The following is a 17,273-nucleotide window of genomic DNA, read 5'->3' as shown; positions in this document are numbered from 1 at the left end:
GAGTGTGCAAGCGATGACTACAAAGAAACACCCCAAATTTTAAGTTCATTGATAGCTGTTAAGGTTACTCATCAGCTCACATAAGATAAATCCCTACACTAAGCTTCTGTGTAGTCACTGAATCCAACAGTCAGTGCCCTTTTTTTTCTCCCCACTTACATTATATTACTTGAAAAGAGTTTACCTAATCCATGCTTTAGCTGATGTGCTAACTTGACTCAAAGTTTCCACCAAAAATATATACATATATAAATCTCATTAATCCTGTTTCACCTATACCTGAAATTAGTTTCCTATCCTATACTTAATGCTGTACTCTTCTTATTTCATACAACTTGATTTCAAAAAAAAAAAAAAAAAAGTTATCTTCCATTTTATTTGCTAGGTTCTTAATCAGAATTCCGTACACGATTCCAGAATTTGTACTGACTAATAAGCAGGGTACATGCAACATCATCCAGTGCCTCAGCCTTAGCACTTATTGAATGAAACTGAATGCTACAGTCCTGCGTTTGAGCTTTCATACATAAATTAAAAAAAAAAAACTTGTTTGGAGCTAATATGTATGTAATATTTAGATCAATAGCAATATCACCGCAAGGGTTTCTGAAAATGCCCTCTTTTAACACGCATCAGGACCATGCTAAAAGCACCTTCTGTGGCACCATTCACACCAACTGGACAGTTTGTATAAGCACATTTGTGATCACTCAGTATACCTTGCTTTCTTTTGCTGAATGGAATGCTGCCTGCCTTAGCTTCATTCACAGATCAGTTGTTTGAGGAAGTCACTGAACTTCGCACCAAAGCTTGGGGTGCTTGTGCTACTAATACAAGCCAAAAACTAACATTAACATTTTTAGATACACATGAACCACCACATGGAAGCTTGCTGTATCTTCTGAGACATCTAATATTAACTCCCCCAAATTTCCTTTCCTACTGCTGTTTACCTAAATGTCACTGCTTTTGCTGTATCACTATGGGAACAGTGGCAGTTCCTTCTGTTCCTACACTGCCGCCACCAATCACTTTCTCTTCACCAAAACTTGCTGCCAAAATATTCTAAGTTCAACCCTGAAATACAGCCTCTGACAACAAAACTACTGTTGAGTTTCTGGTGCTCACCAGCAAGCCAGCCAAATCGTTTCCAATTAAGAAGAAAATAAGGAATGTTTTTAAGAGAACTCCCAAAATCTCATTTTAGTGTTTATACAAACCCCGTCACCGTATCTGAACATTTCACAGCCCCAAACTTACTCTTCCTTTTGATGTCCTTTCAAAGCGTAAAGAAACTAAAACACTAAAAATACAAATAGCCTGTCAAAGGACACACAGGAAGTTGGGAGCAAACTTAAAAGAAAATTAACTCCTGAATTTCTTACTCCCTTCTCTTTCCTGTCTCTGCTGGCTCCAAACCATTTTGTTTCCTTAGCCGGAATAATTCAGTATTCCTGTTAGAGATAAGCAGCTCTGTTAGCATGAAAATTAATGAAGTCTTGTCCTACCACCTGGCATTGGCTGACACATGTCCTCCTGGCTTTGGGAAAGAGGGAACACTGATTCCTCTCCTGCTTTAAAAAAAAAAAAAAGGTGGGAGGGGCGCAGAGTTGAGAAAACTTTGGTATCTAGGTTTCTGCTGCATTTGATTGACATCACATTCCCCCTGAAGTTTCAAAGAGCTCTGTTATATATGATACATTTAACATGGGACTTCAAGAGCTTTTTTCCTCTTTCTGGCTCTTTTTCTTAACAGGAAGATCCTGTGAGGTCAGCCTTAGCTACACCACAGCTTAGATCCAACTACCTTTCACCCGCAGGAACACCCTCACAGCTATGCGGTGCTTAGGGAAAACACAGCTGTGAGAAGCAGCTGACAGTCTCTACCACAGAGTACAAGGTCCTTAAAAACTCAAGTGCTGACAGACGGTCTGCGGGTGCTCAGCCTACCTATGCTCAATCTGCATCGGCTACGGGAGTGTTACACTTGCAAAGCATCCGCTGAGTTTCAAAGTTCAGGGAAATGTCTTCTTATTTTATTAGGAATACAGATGAGATGGCAGGCATTTCTTGTCTTAAGATGGAGTAATGCGAAAATATCCACGACAGTGCAGTCAAAACTGAATCACAAGCCACCAAAATAGCATGGCCTCTGCTGAAACCATGCTCTAGGGCATTTCAATTCAATTTGACACTGTCTCGTGATAATTAAGACAAAATCTGAAAATTTTCAAGTATCATTCAAGTATCATATCGAGCATAGAGAAACTGTTTTGCAGGAGACAGTCTGCTGCATTGCACTAAGCACGTCTGTCACAGAGACTTTGCATCCTGAAGTACTCACCTTTTCCTCAGAACACAAACTGTAGCAAGCATCATTTTATACTTTTAGATACAAGGTACTTTTTATTGATTTTTTTTCTTTTTGTTCCTTAAGTCAGTGGCACCAAGAGACTGAGACCTTATTTAAAAGAACTATACAAGACATAAATAATTCCATAGGCTGTTTTCTTCGGCTTCTTCCTTTGATACAGCAAGAAATAAATTGAAAGAAAAGCTACCTGAATTCACAACTACTAGTTCTTGGGATGATGATAAGTGTATAACTATTTCAATATCAAACCCCAGTGAAGAACTTATGCCACACTTCATCCATATGTGTTTTAAAGGAGTATGAATCAATATTTGGGGAAAAAAAAATAAGTGGTGGCATTGTAATAAATCCATCAGAGTGAAAAATGGACTAGCCAACCTCTAATAAACATAATACAGCTTTGGAGTACTTGCTGCTCACCTCCTAGGAAGGACTGCATTCTCCTGATTAGCTGAGTGGCATAGGACACAGCCTTGCTGGAGGCTGCTGCACTGCTGGAGAGCAGCTCTAGCCACTGTAGGCCAATCCAGAAGAAGGATAAATACTGAACTACGGAACCTTCTTAATGAACACTTATTTTTATGTTCTTACATTACAGCTTTCTGCTCCCTACACCAATTAAGTGTAACTGGCTCTGTCTGCTCCTTTGTGGTACTTGATCTGCAAAATGTTTACTGAAGCACAAAATGATATTTCAGTATCATATACTTAGGCTGTCAGGCACATCCTCTTTTGCATCACGTATGAAGAGGGCATAACTAAAACAACTTGTCAGGTGAATCTTTGGGCTGAACTTCTATCCTCTGTTAAGACAAGAATTATTCTTAGAAAATATGCAATAAAAAGGGTGGAAAGATTTAACGCTGGTATTCTGCAAGTTCTTTGTCTAGCATCATCCTTTCTGGAATACCAACCAACAATATTATGTGCTATTTACTACACTAAAATATCAGGATTCAGACCTTTGATGACATTGTCAAAATCTATAACCCTACAAGACTTCAGAAATGTAAGCAGCTCTCTATTCACATGAATACTGACCACGATGAACACAATGAATGGCAATCAAGTTGAACACTGGCTGAACTTTCAGTTATGCAGCAACAGTGAAAAGATTATGGCATAATACCTTTCAATATTAAGAGAAAAAAAAATATTTCATAGCTACGTAAATAAAACTTGCAAAGAAATCAGTCTGTTTAATTTGCTCATCATTTCAAAGTTTTATATTATCAATGACTATAGAATTATTCTAAAATGATACCAGCTACTAACACTGCATAATCAGATGATGTATCCTGGTCAACTGTGTTGATTTCATTGAAAATGTTATTTTCAGAGTTAAGTTTTGAGCATCTATCTCAAATCTTTCAATAAAGCTTGACTTCAAATGCCAAAAGCAAGGACCAGGATTTCTGATAAGAAACACACTGTTCAAACAAGGGATTCTTCAAGGAGGATGGAACTTTTAAAAGTACTTTTCTTCATGAAAATAAACATGAAAAAACATGAACATTAAGCTACAAAATCACTGCTACCGAATCAGTTGTACACAAGTGAGGATAAGATCGTGCTTTCAATATTTGCTGAAAGGAAGGAGGGAAGGAGGGAGGGAATTCTAGTTGTAATTCATTAAATGAGTATTTTATTGCAAAGAATTACACAATAACCAAAAAACACTAGCACTGAAAAGCAAATGCACCTTAATTAACATTCTCCCACTATCTATAATTCACTTAACCTTATTTCATGGTCCTGTCCTTCCAGATGGCCCAGCAGAAGTGAAAGGTTTTGGTGCTTAACAGCATCAAATGGTAAATCAAATCACATATCCAATTAACCATCACTGAAATAGTTCTTTATTAAACCTCAGCAGATTAGTAAATACATTTTAGTAGATCTTAGAAAGGTACATGGGTCTTTTGAAGCAAGCACAGAGTGGCTTCCGAACGCACCCAGAACTCCTCCATTCCTGCTCAAATGAAACAAGAGAACACGCCTGTGAGCAACACTTCCAGCATGGATCCAGACTCTCGTACTTCAAGACACCACACTCATCACACAGACAAAAATACAGAAACAATCATAGAGTGGGTTGGGTTGGAAGGGACCTTTAAGATCACCCAGTCCCACCCCCTCTCTATAGGCAGGGACTCCTCCCACCAGACCGGGCTGCTCTCAGCCCCATCCAGCCTGGCCTGCACAGGCAGGTCTCAGCGTGGGACATGCTTCTGGTGAGAAGCTGTTTAAGTTAATGCCCCTGCTCTGCACAGCTTGTTTGTTGTTGGTTGTGTTTTTAAAGCCTTGTAAAGCAAATAATATTTATGCCAATAAATAAATAAGATTTACGGCGACCTACTTCTGGCATGGCACTGGTACCTGGCAACATGTAAAGATTCACAATTGAATGTATTCATTCCTTGAGTAAGTTTCAGAATTGTAATTGTCAAGGTTTCCTTTAGCATAACAGCTATCATCAAAGAATATAACAACATAATAGAATTTCACAAAATTTACTAATTTGTTGCAACATCAAGTAAGTAATTCACATGATTGACAAAGCAAACTGGTTTGTTCATATTTCTTTCAGAGCATTTATGAAACAGCTTGTACTCTCAATATTTCAATAGTTTGTATTAAAAGTACCAACGTCTCCCACTCATCTTAAACTCCTGAATCTTGACTGACAACAATATTAATGCCAGCACTAACTGCTTTCCCACTGACCGTTCAGCTGTCACAGTAACTAATAAGACTATTTGGTATATTTGGAAGGGCACAATGTTACTGAGAGCCCCTTACACTTCAACATTTTACAGGCATACCTTTATTAAGCAGACAGGAAAGGCAAAAGGAGAAGGAATAAAGCCCCACAGCGTTTCCCAGCACAATTAAACTAACAAATCCACCTTCTAAAAATGTGGCACTATTCAGTTTGGGAGTCTGTCTTCAGGCTACAATACAAAAAAGAACTCTTCCAATGCTTTCTGGTATACACTGCATCTCCCCAGGCATTTTGCCAGCAAAGCACTACCAGCAAATCTTTTTAAGGATAGACAAGCCCTTAGTAGGAATTCCCCATAGGAACAAGCATGCAACTTTGAAAGTGGAAAAAACATTTCCTTCCTAACAGCAATGATTAAGTACATCTTTCTGTGGGGCCTCCTGGTTTGGATAACTGAATAGCTATCTCCTACATTTAAAGATGGGAAATTATTTTTCCACTGTCATTAACTACAACTTGTAAGTCTTGTTTTAATCTGCACTGAAGTAGCCAGGTCTTCAGTTATACTGGGGCACACAAGAATAAAAGAGAAACAAGAATAAGTCTGTGTTATTCCCAAACCACCACAGGCCTGAGCAACCCTTCTAGCAGTTGGAAATTGCCAGTTAAATCTTGCTTACATCTTTCTTCTGGGAACATCCCTTTTCCTCAGCCAGAGAAAGAAGCAAAATTTCTCTTTCATTCACCACTAAAGATGGACTTGACATATAGCAATTCTCTTTATCAAGAAAAAAGAATTAAGGACCAGATCTACTAGCATAGTGCAGAGCAGACAGAGTTGGCCTAAGACAGGCCTACTGCAGGACAAAGCGGATGTAATGTGCTAGCAATCCAGAACTTTCATTTTATTTTGAAGAAGTGAGCATTGCAACACAAAAGAAAAGTCTTCTTCAAACTATGATCAGCACTAATAAAAGTCAAACCATTCCATAACGGTTTGCTAATGCAATATATAGGAAATTCGGGGCTGGCAGAAAATAAAAAATCAAATATGAAGATAGGGCTTAGTAAAACTTAATATTTTTGAATAAACCTCTTCCAGAAGGGTCACCTGTTAAGGAATTCTTGCAGCTGTCCAAAGGTTATTTGGTGATGCACACTGCCTTACCTAGTAACCATCAAACAGCTACATTGCTAATTTTTAGCAAATTAAGTCAGGCTGCTACAGTTCAACAGTTGCTTCTTGTTTTTATAATGAGAAAAATAGACATCAGAGTAATCAATGCACAGAAGAAGAGACTCAGGCTCCAAAGCACCCTTAGCTGGAAGAGTAAACATGGCAAATACAGCACGTACAAGTACAATCCTATCTAAAATACACCACAGAACATGCAGCAATTCAACTAATTCCCATTTTTTAATTAAAACCCATAGCATTATACAAAATATGTTTTCAGATAAGCTATGTATAGCATAGCCAAGTGCAAGGTAAAATCCAAAAATCTTTTCAATGGGTGGATTAATTAATCATGTGGCCATAGGACTGAATGAGTCATGGGATTGCTAATGAGATAAGGATAGGAAGACAGACACCTTAAGTCAGGAGTTCAAGTGGGTGAGTACTCTGCTGCTGTGACCTAGATTGAAGGCACAACTAACAGTTCAGGGGCAACACCTAAATCTACTAAAAGAGAACATCTTTGCCTGAAAGAAAACACAAACAGTACCTTTCTGTAGCAGTATCCCTCACTTTAGCTCTCCCAGTCCCAGCTGCCTGGGAAAACTTGAAATACATGAGGTATCCAGCTCACGAGTTCCGTAGGCACAGCTGGGAGACTTTTGGATGCAGAACCTCAACCTTTGAGAGAGTTCCCATTGACAATCATAGTCAGAAACAAAGCTGAAGAATCCTGTTATTGGGGGCATAGAGTTTGCAATTATCAGAAGACTCGAGCCCTTTGTGCTTGTGACTTTGCACTTGCCAGTCTCCTGCTCTTGATGCAAATCCCCCAAAATGGGGGCTTTCAATCTCTTAAGCAGAACAACCTCACCAGTGAAAACCTGTGGAGTCTTGTCACAAGAGATGCAATACACCCAAAGCAGGCTCAACTCAAACTTCAGGGATCAGGTTTTCATAGATTCAGCATGGATCCCTTCTTACTGTTCATGTTTAGTTATTAAAAGAAGAAAAATGTCTTGATCGCAACAGAAGGGCAGGCCCATATTACACCAGTCTGCCTGCATTATGTGAAGAAGCCAGGTGCTACTCAAAGTAAAGTAAGTAGGAGGCAAAGCACAAGAAAGGGAGAATGGAACACGGTACAGCAGGATGATACAAGAAAGAAAAATTGGGGTGGGAGAATAAGGTAGAGCAAAGCATGGTGCATAAGAGGACAAACGAGTAAACACAGAGGGAAGCCAGAGGGCAAAGTAAAAGATAAGAAATGAGTGGGAAGTTAATGAAGACAAAAGACATGAGGGAAAATAACACAACACGGATGTGGATAAAAAGCAGAAAAGGCAGAAATAGAGTAAATATATATACAGGAAACTCATCGTCCAAAAAACAGCTTCTTATCAAAGTCAAACAAACAAGAGACGCTGCCAAAAGAACAGCTGAATCGAGCACAGAAAGTTCAGATCACCTGAAACTTCTGAAAACAAATGAACAAAACAAATTAAAACCTGAATGAAGTGGTGAGGTTATGAGAATTTCAGTAAGGAGTATACTGACCCTGTTCTCCAGATGCAGGCCAAAAAAAAAAAAAAAAAAAAAAAAATCTATCTTCAGAAGAACTCTGCCCACTTGTGAAAATACTAACTGATTAAGGACTAAACAATTAAGTAGAATTTGGAATCTAGCTGAATAGCTTTTTAAAGTTCATCAGACTGTACTGTGCTTTATGCAGAATAGACAAGCATGACAGAACTGCTCCACTCAAGGAAGAGAAGATCCCTTCCTCTTGCCTCTCCTAGCATGCACCAAAAACATGTCAAGGCGTTTTCTGGATGCACTTTCCCACAGAACACAGGACTGTAACACTGGTTAGTGGCCAAGCTCAGTCCATTCTGAATTTAACTCTGCACTCCCGATTTGTTTGAAAAGCATTGTTTTGTGCCACCCAGTACTAACACGCCATTCTTAAGTGGGAATAAGGACGACTGTGAGTTCACTGTGCAAGACAAAAGTTATAGTGCACCCTCTACTCCCAGAGAATGGCAAAAAGGCAGAACAGAACAAGTTCCTCTTTTAGTTCCCACTTATCCATGCTCCACTGTTTTCTGCCCTCTTGCACCGTTGCTCCCTCTTACCGTGGCTGAACACAGACTATACATATTTTACCTTTGTTCACCTCTAAATATAAAAATGAAATATTAATGTGTCTGGGGTTCTGGGGTTTTATTGCAAATTAAGAAACATACAAGCCAGTTCAGCTAGCTCATAGAAAACAGTTAACCTATTCAACTCAATGAAGCAACATTGATACACCCACCCCCTGAGAATCAAGCCCTAAACGTAATATCCATACACAAACTCAAATTTATAAAGCTGAGCTTTTGGGGTTTACATAATGAGGAAAGGAAGGCACTGCAAGCAGACTGTGCTCCTGTTCTTCACTCCAGTCTCTCCCCACAGACAGCAGTGATGCAAATAATAAGCATTTGAGTTTGAATTAAAGCGAGATCAAACTGGCAACGTAGAGCTTATGGAAGAGAAACACATCCATGTATCAGTGGCTACAATCCTGCCATATTCATAAGTTTAATAGCAATTTGTAAGATTTGGTGTGGTTTTTAAACCAGTAACAGAAAAGATTTGAACATTACTCAACAGTATTATAACAACTGACACCTTCTGCCCCAAACATGTGTTTATATGTACACCACAAGAATCAGGAAATACGTGCTGAGACGAGTTCCCAATTAAGCCTGACAATTTCTAAATCAGCTCAAATACAGTACTGCTTCACATTATACTTGAATCCTCACCATGGGTTTAACAAAGAAAGTTGGGCTAAACTAGAAAAAAAATGGTAACAAAATCCCAGAGAAGGTTACACGGACTCAGAGCAATGGTTCGTGTATTTTATGATTTAGAACTCTTGCTCTAAAAAAAAAAAAAGCCAATACTGCCTATTCCAGAACAATTTATGTTATTAGATCAATGAGACAGGATGGACATATACATTCCATTACCTGGGTTGAGTCTGCCCCGGCACATGGCAGTACTTGAGCAAACATAGTGAAATTACTCATAATTAACCTCAGTATAAACAAGTTGCAAATTTAAATGGCAAAATTATCCAATTATACATACGGTTGAGGGTGCTCAAGACCCCTTCTATTTAGAAAGAACAAAGATCTCTTACTAAAAAAGCATAACGTGTTTTTGTTCAGACCAACCTGTCCATGTATCCATGTTAATAAAAACATCAGGTACATAAATGTCCATTAGGTCAAATACTAGTCTAACAAAACAAATGCTAAATACATTGATTTCAAACTTATTAGCTTCTGACACAAGTAGCTGTTTTGTCCTTTCTGCGCAATGCTTTATAAAAGCAGTTATTAGCAGACCTCTTGGTGGACTGACAGCTACAGAGATTTGTGCCCTGAATTTCTCATGGAGGATAAAATGAAGAAATAAAGACTATTGGTTGGCTAGAGAAACAGCTGCACGATGCATTCTTTACATTGACCTGAATTATTCTACCTTTCGCCAGCATTTTTTGTTGTCCATATTTGCTTAAACTTGATAAACAAAATGTATATAAAATGGGTCATATGACTACAATTACTTGTAGGAAAATAAACATGCTTACATGCACAAAATACACACACATCTTCATAAATAGAAAACCTCATATCAACCTAAAATCTCCTTTCCAAAGCAATTCTGTGCTTACTGATTTGGCATCCTTCCCCATCCCCACCACCACTCCAAAACACAAATCACAGATTTTCAGAACTCGTAGAACCACAGAGCTCTGCTATTTCAAAAGGCTGTTTAGAACTAACAAAACCATTATAATGCATTTCAAATCACCCTCGAGTATAACAGTATCTGTAAGATTTGGAGACTAGCAAGTAACATTAGCAACAAACTATATTTTCAAGTACAACACTGGTGTTGTATTTTCAGCTGAAGAAGTACAGCTCTACAAATGAAGTATCCATTGTGGAATCATCTCTTTTCAAAACAACTTATAACAGCAGTAAGTGCTTCTAGAATTCACGTCGATATTCTTACCACTTTGCTGCAAAGTTTTCCACCATTCTCTTTTAATAAATGCTAAAATAACAGCTAAAAACATAGACAGCTGAACAGCAGCATTAAAAATTGAAAATAGATGAGACAAGAATATTAGAAGAGGCAGTAAAACTTCACAGAGATTGAAACAGACATCTCAAAAACAACAGGAATTCAAATACAAGTTATTACGCCTCACAAATATATACACACGCAGAGCATAACATTAAGGTACATTCTCTTCCAAAGAATTTCACCACTGAAAACATTATTTTAAAATATGACATTAGAGAGTACATATTAAAACTGGCAATAAAACAAAGCAATTCCATATTCTAACATTTTAGTTGAAAGTACCACTGTATACCAATTTTTCACTAAAATTATTATACTTAATACAGTCTTAAACACTAGCAGGTAATCTTGACCACCAAGATAAAACTTAAAGACCAATATAAAACAAAAACTCAAGAGTACTTACCAAATTATGATTAGTTGAATTAGAATCATCTTCTGGGAATGGGATGTAAACAGCTAAGGCCACACAATTGGCAAAAATAGACAGTAATATAAATATGTCAAATGGTCTGGAGAATCCTGTTAAGGAATTAATGGATTCTGAGTATCTACAAACTTTTAAGCCTAGTTCTCCTTTCCATTTCAACACTCATAAACAGTTCTTCTTTTAAGGCAATCTTTAGACTGTTAAATGGAACAAACATCTAATCACCACTGGCTATATAACATTATCTTCCATCACAACAACATCTCGATGTCCCCTTCTCTTTGCAAAAGCAAGAAAACTATCACTCTTGCTGCCAGAGAACTCTCCATGTTTCTGACAGAGGAACTCCTCAGCAATTTTGCTTTGGCCAAAGCAGATGAAAGTTCAGGTAAGTAGAATGGCTAACAGAATACCATTATTGGCTTGGCAGCCATACAGACCAAGAGGCTTTCGCACAGGGTGACATGAAGCACAGCTACAGTTTTAGCAACGCATCTGGATAACAGCAGTAGAACCCTGGAGATACGTTTCCTTCAGGTAAAAAAAAATAAATTTCCTTAAATTCATACTTACAAAGTTCATCCTTCAGCTTATCATCAACTTGCCTTTCCCTGAAAAATATTGCATTATTTCCTCGTAACTAAAAAAAGATGGAATTACCCAGATGAGACTACTTGTAGAAGTTCAGAAAGGCAATACTTTGAACCTTAGCTATGATTTTTGCCATTTTTCCTGTCATCTTAATCCACAGCTTCTTTGTTTATGTTCATAAAATTCCCATAAAAGACTGAGGGAAGAGTACCAAATAAAATCTTAGTTTCCTCAAAAGAATATTTTTGTCAATTTACAATAGATTTGTAAATGGCCTATTAAGCCCATTAAGTCCTTTTAAATTTTGTTTGTCAGCAACACAAAGTTTGTCACCTCCAGGGTTGTTTTTAAGTCCACAAAAGCCTATGAATATCAATAACCATTACGTTGTATACAAAACAAAGAATGCCCATCTTAATATGCAGCATTCTCCAGACATAAATGAACAAACCACATCAGCTTTACAAGCTTGTTTTATGATATAGTGCTACTGGGACCAACTCGGCCCTGAGTTATTCCACTTCAGATTCATAGCAATTTCATTTAACTGACCTTAGCCAAGGAGAGGCCAATTTACTGAAATTAGTTGGACTTCTACCAGTTTAAAATGAAAGTAGAATCTGTTTCACTATCTTTAATTATGTTCAAAGAATTGAAAAAACAAGCCCTATAAATGAGGAACATTTCTTACTGCCAGGATGGGTGTTCTGCTTAAAGTAAGAAAATGAGCTTTACTTTGGTAATGTATTCTCTTTAACAACTATTTCCTGCTACAGGAATGTTGCCATGGCTAACAGGCAAACATGTTTCTCCTTGTACCTCAACAAACCTTTATCTTCTACTTCAAACTTTTTTCTTGAGAATTAAACAATATATCATATCTGCACGCTGTTATTTCTTTCAAAGAAATGCACAGACTTCCAAATCACAGCCACTGAGACAAAGATAAAGCAATCCTTCCCAGCACGCACAGCACCCTGAGGAGAAGCTGGTGTATCTGGTCTCCTATCTACAGCCATACACACTTCTAAATATTTGATGGCAGACTTGCTGTAAAAGTTTGAAAGATGAACATAGTTCAGGCATCTGTATGTACCAACAGTGAATCCTTAACTTACCTAAGAAAACCTCACTTTCAACAGATGGAAAACATAATTTTTAAATGATTTCTACATCTGACCCATTGGCCCTAGTAGTAATACATCTGAGCAGAAGATGGAAGATAAGGGTTTGACATCTTAGGCCATCTCCCAGTAAGCACTGCTAGATACACTCTTAAGCATTCAGCCTTATTTGGAAGGGTAATGAACAGAATATAGAGATTAGACGGAATATAATGCAAGCTTATAAATTCAGAAAGTTAAATTATAAATGTGTTCTCTTTCTCCCCTAAGAAAAAAAAAGGAACAGCTATGAGCTCTCCTCTGATTTGAGTTAGTTACTTCAGTGAAACAACATTCTGTTATTATGACATTAATCAAGAGCCATTATGCAAAACTAGCTGCCACTAATGTTAATGAGTGTTACACACATACAGGTAAGTGAAGTAAGGTGTTAGCTGTGATGCTATCAGAGACATTGCAAGACAGTCTTGATACATCTAAAAAACTCAAGAAACAGATAACAAGAAACTGCATCAAAGGATACTTCCATTCTACTAGACTAATGCAGGCTCTTCGTATTGGGTTGTTGAGGGATAAACAGAAAAGGGCACGGGGTGGCCGACTATTAGATGTATTACCCTGTTTTTTGCTCTTGGCATATTGCTGGCGTTTTCTTTGGGACAGAGATCCTACAGGCTGGGCTGTGGTGGTATTCATATTTTGGGCAGCCTTTGCTTGTCTAGCAGCATCAATTGCAGCTTGCCAAGACAGAACAGTTTGCTTGGATGGTGCTGAACTGTTGGACTGAGTAGTTGGTCCGTCACCAGGGAGAGGAATTCTGGTGCTACTTGCATAGTTCGCCTCTGTGAGAGAAAAGGAAAAAAAAAAAGAACTTGTTTATAACTTTTTATGCTACAATGTGTCACCATGTTTTTGATGAAAAGATTATTTTAAGACCTCTTGATGGTGTGATGCCTATATATGTGCATACACTCATGCTCTGCAGTATTTATATGTGACTGTAGGCAAATAAATATATGTACACATGATTGAACATATATATTCATATATATACATATATATATATATATATTTGCGATTGAACAGTAGCCAAAAAGGCTCAGGAGTCAGCATTATAACTTCAAGTTGAATCGAAGCATCAAGTCAAGTGCTTCACCAACATTTTGCATTTTGAGTCTTCCACTTACTACATTTCTTACAGACTCGATGGCAGCTTTCCTGTCACCATGTTTATCCAAAGAAGCATACCCCTCCTAATGACCAACTCTGCTGCGGTACCTTAGCGTTCAGCAGAAAACCAGTTATTTACATGTGTTTTTCACTGGAAAACAACCGATGCTAACTTCCCAAACAAACAAACAAAAAGCTTAAAAGAAGTCCTGTAAGCAAGTTGAATCTCACCTCGTTCTGCATTCTCACAGCAGAATGCAGGGATGCCTCCCACAAGTGAAAATCCCATATTGCATGGTATGTAATATGTTGATGAGGTGGAGCTACACCCGTGAAACCACTGTAAAGGAATGCTTCTTTCTGCTGCTTCACGAGGTTTCACTACGTAAATTGTACCTTCTAAACAACGTTTCTGAGCTCTCTTTTTATTTAGATGGCAGCAAGGAAGGCACAACGCCACCTCCTCGCGCAGAACTCGGCTCCCGGCTGGAGCAGCAGAGCCGACTCCTACATGCACCTGTAGGAAGGAGCAGCTCCTAAGTGAAATTCAGAACTTGAAGACGCCTGGGCGGGCAGAACATGGAGGAATGATGGCAAATCCACGCGCAGGGAATCAAGGCTGGTAAGCGGAACGGATCTACCCAGGCAGAAGGGGAAGATAACTCCCCAGCGACCGCTGTTCGTCGAAGAGGGGAGTACAGCCCTCCCTTTCCAGACGGTGGGAGCGGAGATAACGGCAGCGACGCAAGAGCCCTGAACATGCGTCGACGCGTGCGAACCCGGCTTCGCCGCTCTGTGCCTGCGTGAGGGGCGGCCGCGGGGGCTCTAAGATGGCTCCCGGGGCGGCGGGGTCAGCGCGGGGCCGCGGCCGGCACCGGGTGTGGGGGGGGAGCCGGGCAGCCCTCACCGCTGGGCCTCGGGGGAAGGATGCTCGGGGGCGGCGGTGCCGATGTCGACGTTTTGCAAAGGATTCCTGCCCCCCCACACACCTTTTTTTTTTTTTTTTTTTTTAATTTTCTCAAGCAATTTGACAGTATCTCCCCCGCCTTCCGCCTGCCCGCTGGGATGCCGTGCAACGTGGTTCGGCGCAAACCAGCCGCCGATCGACGCATCTAGCTGTCATCCTCCTCATCAGTGCTGGCGAGCGAAACAAAGCCCGAGCGCCGTGCTCCCCGGGAAACCTCTGCCCCCGGCGGGCACGCAGCCACAGATTCACGGTTCACATAGGGGGGGTGGGAGGGGATTCGTTTGAACGCGGCAGAGGAGGACGCGCGGAGCCGGCACGGGACCGGCGCAGCCCCGCGGCGCCCCCTCAGCCGCCCGCCCCCAGCCGCGGCCGCCGGCGCTGTGCCCCCGCACGCGGTTCGGAGCGGCGCGCGCGGAGCCGCGTCCCCCGCCCGCCCTCAGCTCCGGCCCCGCGCAGCATCCCGCTTCCCGCCGATCCTCACCCCGTGCCCTTCCCGGCCCCTTCCCCGAGCCCGGCCCGGCCGCTCGCCCCCTCCTCACCCCAAACCCACCCCGGCCCCAACGCTTTCCCTCCCTCCCTAATCCGTCTCCCAAATCCCTCGCAAATCCTCCCCCGCGCCCCCTCCCTCAGCCCCGGGCACGCCGCTGCCCTTGCCGCCCGCTCCGCTCTTACCTTCTGGGTGCTGCTCGGGCTGCTGCTGCTGGTGGTGGTGGTGCATGATTCCCACTTTCTCCGGCGCGCGAGAGGAAAAAGAAAAAACCCCAGGGCCGAGCCGGCCCCGCCGCCCCGAGCCAGGTGCGCGCTGCCCTGCGCTCCGCTACCCGACCCCCATGGTAGCGACTAGCGACGCGCGAGGGGCTGCTCCCGCTCCTCCTCCTCCTCCTGCCGCTGCTGCCGCTGCTTCGCCGCTGCCAATTCCCTCCGAGTTTGGGCCAACATGACACTCACATCCGGGTGACACGGGATCTCTCCATCCCTAGCAACCCGGCTGCCGCTGCCAGCTCGTCGGTCCCCCCCCTCCTGCCGCTGCCTGCTCCGCGAGCCCCCTCCTCCCGGTGCCGCTCCTCCTCAGCCCCCTCCTGCCGCTGCCGCTCGCCGCCGCCGCGAGCTTAACTCCCTCCTCGCTGCCGCCGCCGCCACCTGCTGCTGCCGCGCTCCTGCGGCCGGGCCGGGCGGGGGCGCGGAGCCGCTCGCTAATCGCCCGGAGCTCTCGGCGGCCGCAAATAGAACCGCCGCCGCCTTAACCCCTCCGCCGCCGGCCCGGAGCCCTCCTCTCGGCGCGCCCCCGCACACCGCCGCCCCACGGCCGCCAGCTCGGCTCTCCACGCCCGGAGAGTGGAGTGGAAACGAGAGTGGGATCGGGGCAGCCCCTTCCACGCGTTGCGGTGAACGCGTCCCTCTCTCTGGACAGCTCCGCGCCCGGTTCTTGTGCCCACGTGCGCACGGAGAACACTCCGTTCCTCAAACCTCCAGCGCCTCGACCTGTTGCAATGGCTCCATTCCCATCCTAAGCCAACCCCAACATTTTTAGCACTTCATGAAAATAAAAAGAAATCATTCAATTAATTATCTTTCCAGTATTTTTCATTTTCAGAGTTCCACTTCACAACGGAAGCCAAAACCTTTCATTTCAGTTTGATTTTTGCTTCATCGGTCTCGAAGCAGCAGTCACGTGTGCTGATGCACATGACTGGAGTAGCCATGGGATGTGCTGGGAACTGGGAGCAGCGAGGGCAGCGCTTCCAATTACCGTGATACTTTTCCCTGTGGCAATATAGCAGCCGTTGAGAGAAGTACATAATGAAACCAAGTAAGAATTACACAAATTCAAAACGGAATTAACGCTTCAAAGTTCCAGAGGGCTTTCTCTGAAATTACTGCCTCCTGATTTATTTTTTGAGAGTATTTTCAGGATATTTGTTCTGAAGAAACCATTGTTAAAACAGCGTGCGTGACCCTTTGATAAAGGCGCTATTTTGTTAAGAAACTATTCAGCAGAACTGCTACGAGCCCTCTCTTTCATCACTTCCTTATCCATGTCTCTATCGTACCTTCAAGCAATCCTTCACCCACAATTAACTTATCTAATTAACAATAAATAACAATGCCAGACCAGAGTTAGAGAAAAAAAAAAAAAAAAGAAATAAAACCTCAATACTGCTGATATCCTCTAGTTTTATAAGAAGCTCTGTTAGGTGGAAATCATCACTTTTGGTACCCTCCAGGGAGAGAAAACTCCTATCTCCATGCCACTTCTTGGCCTTGCTCTGGGGACTTGCTTTTCTCCAACCTTTTGAGTGGATTCAGCTGTTGTGGCCATCAGCCACCTGCTGCTGGGGGCTGGTTTAATCAGGAAGGCTCCACACACAGGTCAGAGGTTTACAGCATGTTTTTCCCAATGAAAACATAATAGTCTCTGTTCTTAAGTACCTGCCTTAGACATCCATGAAAGGCAAGAAGACTTCTGCTCTTGAAAGTCAGATATTTAGGTGTCGAAAATGCACGGTGCATTGTCAGATGTATCTGGATCAAGTGGAGCTGCCTAGCCAGCACTCTGCTTGGCCAC

At 41.9% G+C, this 17,273-nt stretch overlaps 1 protein-coding gene across 6 annotated transcripts in view; it reads right to left on the bottom strand.

Annotated features, from left to right (window-relative positions):
• Window positions 1-16,234, bottom strand: part of CACNA1D (calcium voltage-gated channel subunit alpha1 D) — a 168,918-nt gene extending 152,684 nt beyond the window's left edge. For 4 of the 6 annotated variants that reach the window (XM_021409350.1, XM_021409355.1, XM_021409349.1 and 1 more), the window contains exons 1-3: window positions 13,972-14,230; window positions 13,094-13,412; window positions 10,832-10,937 (exon numbers count right to left, since the gene is read on the bottom strand). In XM_021409350.1, the coding sequence (XP_021265025.1) occupies window positions 10,832-10,937; window positions 13,094-13,412; window positions 13,972-14,029 (483 nt within the window). In that variant the 5' untranslated portion in view covers window positions 14,030-14,230. Of the gene's footprint in view, window positions 1-10,831; window positions 10,938-13,093; window positions 13,413-13,971; window positions 14,231-15,379 lie in introns of those variants that run through there. The other 2 variants (XM_021409351.1, XM_021409354.1) reach the window with 2 other exon arrangements.

This window comes from Numida meleagris, chromosome 11, assembly GCF_002078875.1.
Source record: "Numida meleagris isolate 19003 breed g44 Domestic line chromosome 11, NumMel1.0, whole genome shotgun sequence".
In the NCBI taxonomy this organism is placed as follows: Eukaryota; Metazoa; Chordata; class Aves; order Galliformes; family Numididae; genus Numida; species Numida meleagris.
Note: the sequence above shows the minus strand (reverse complement) of the source record. Positions and strands in the feature narration are given on the sequence as shown.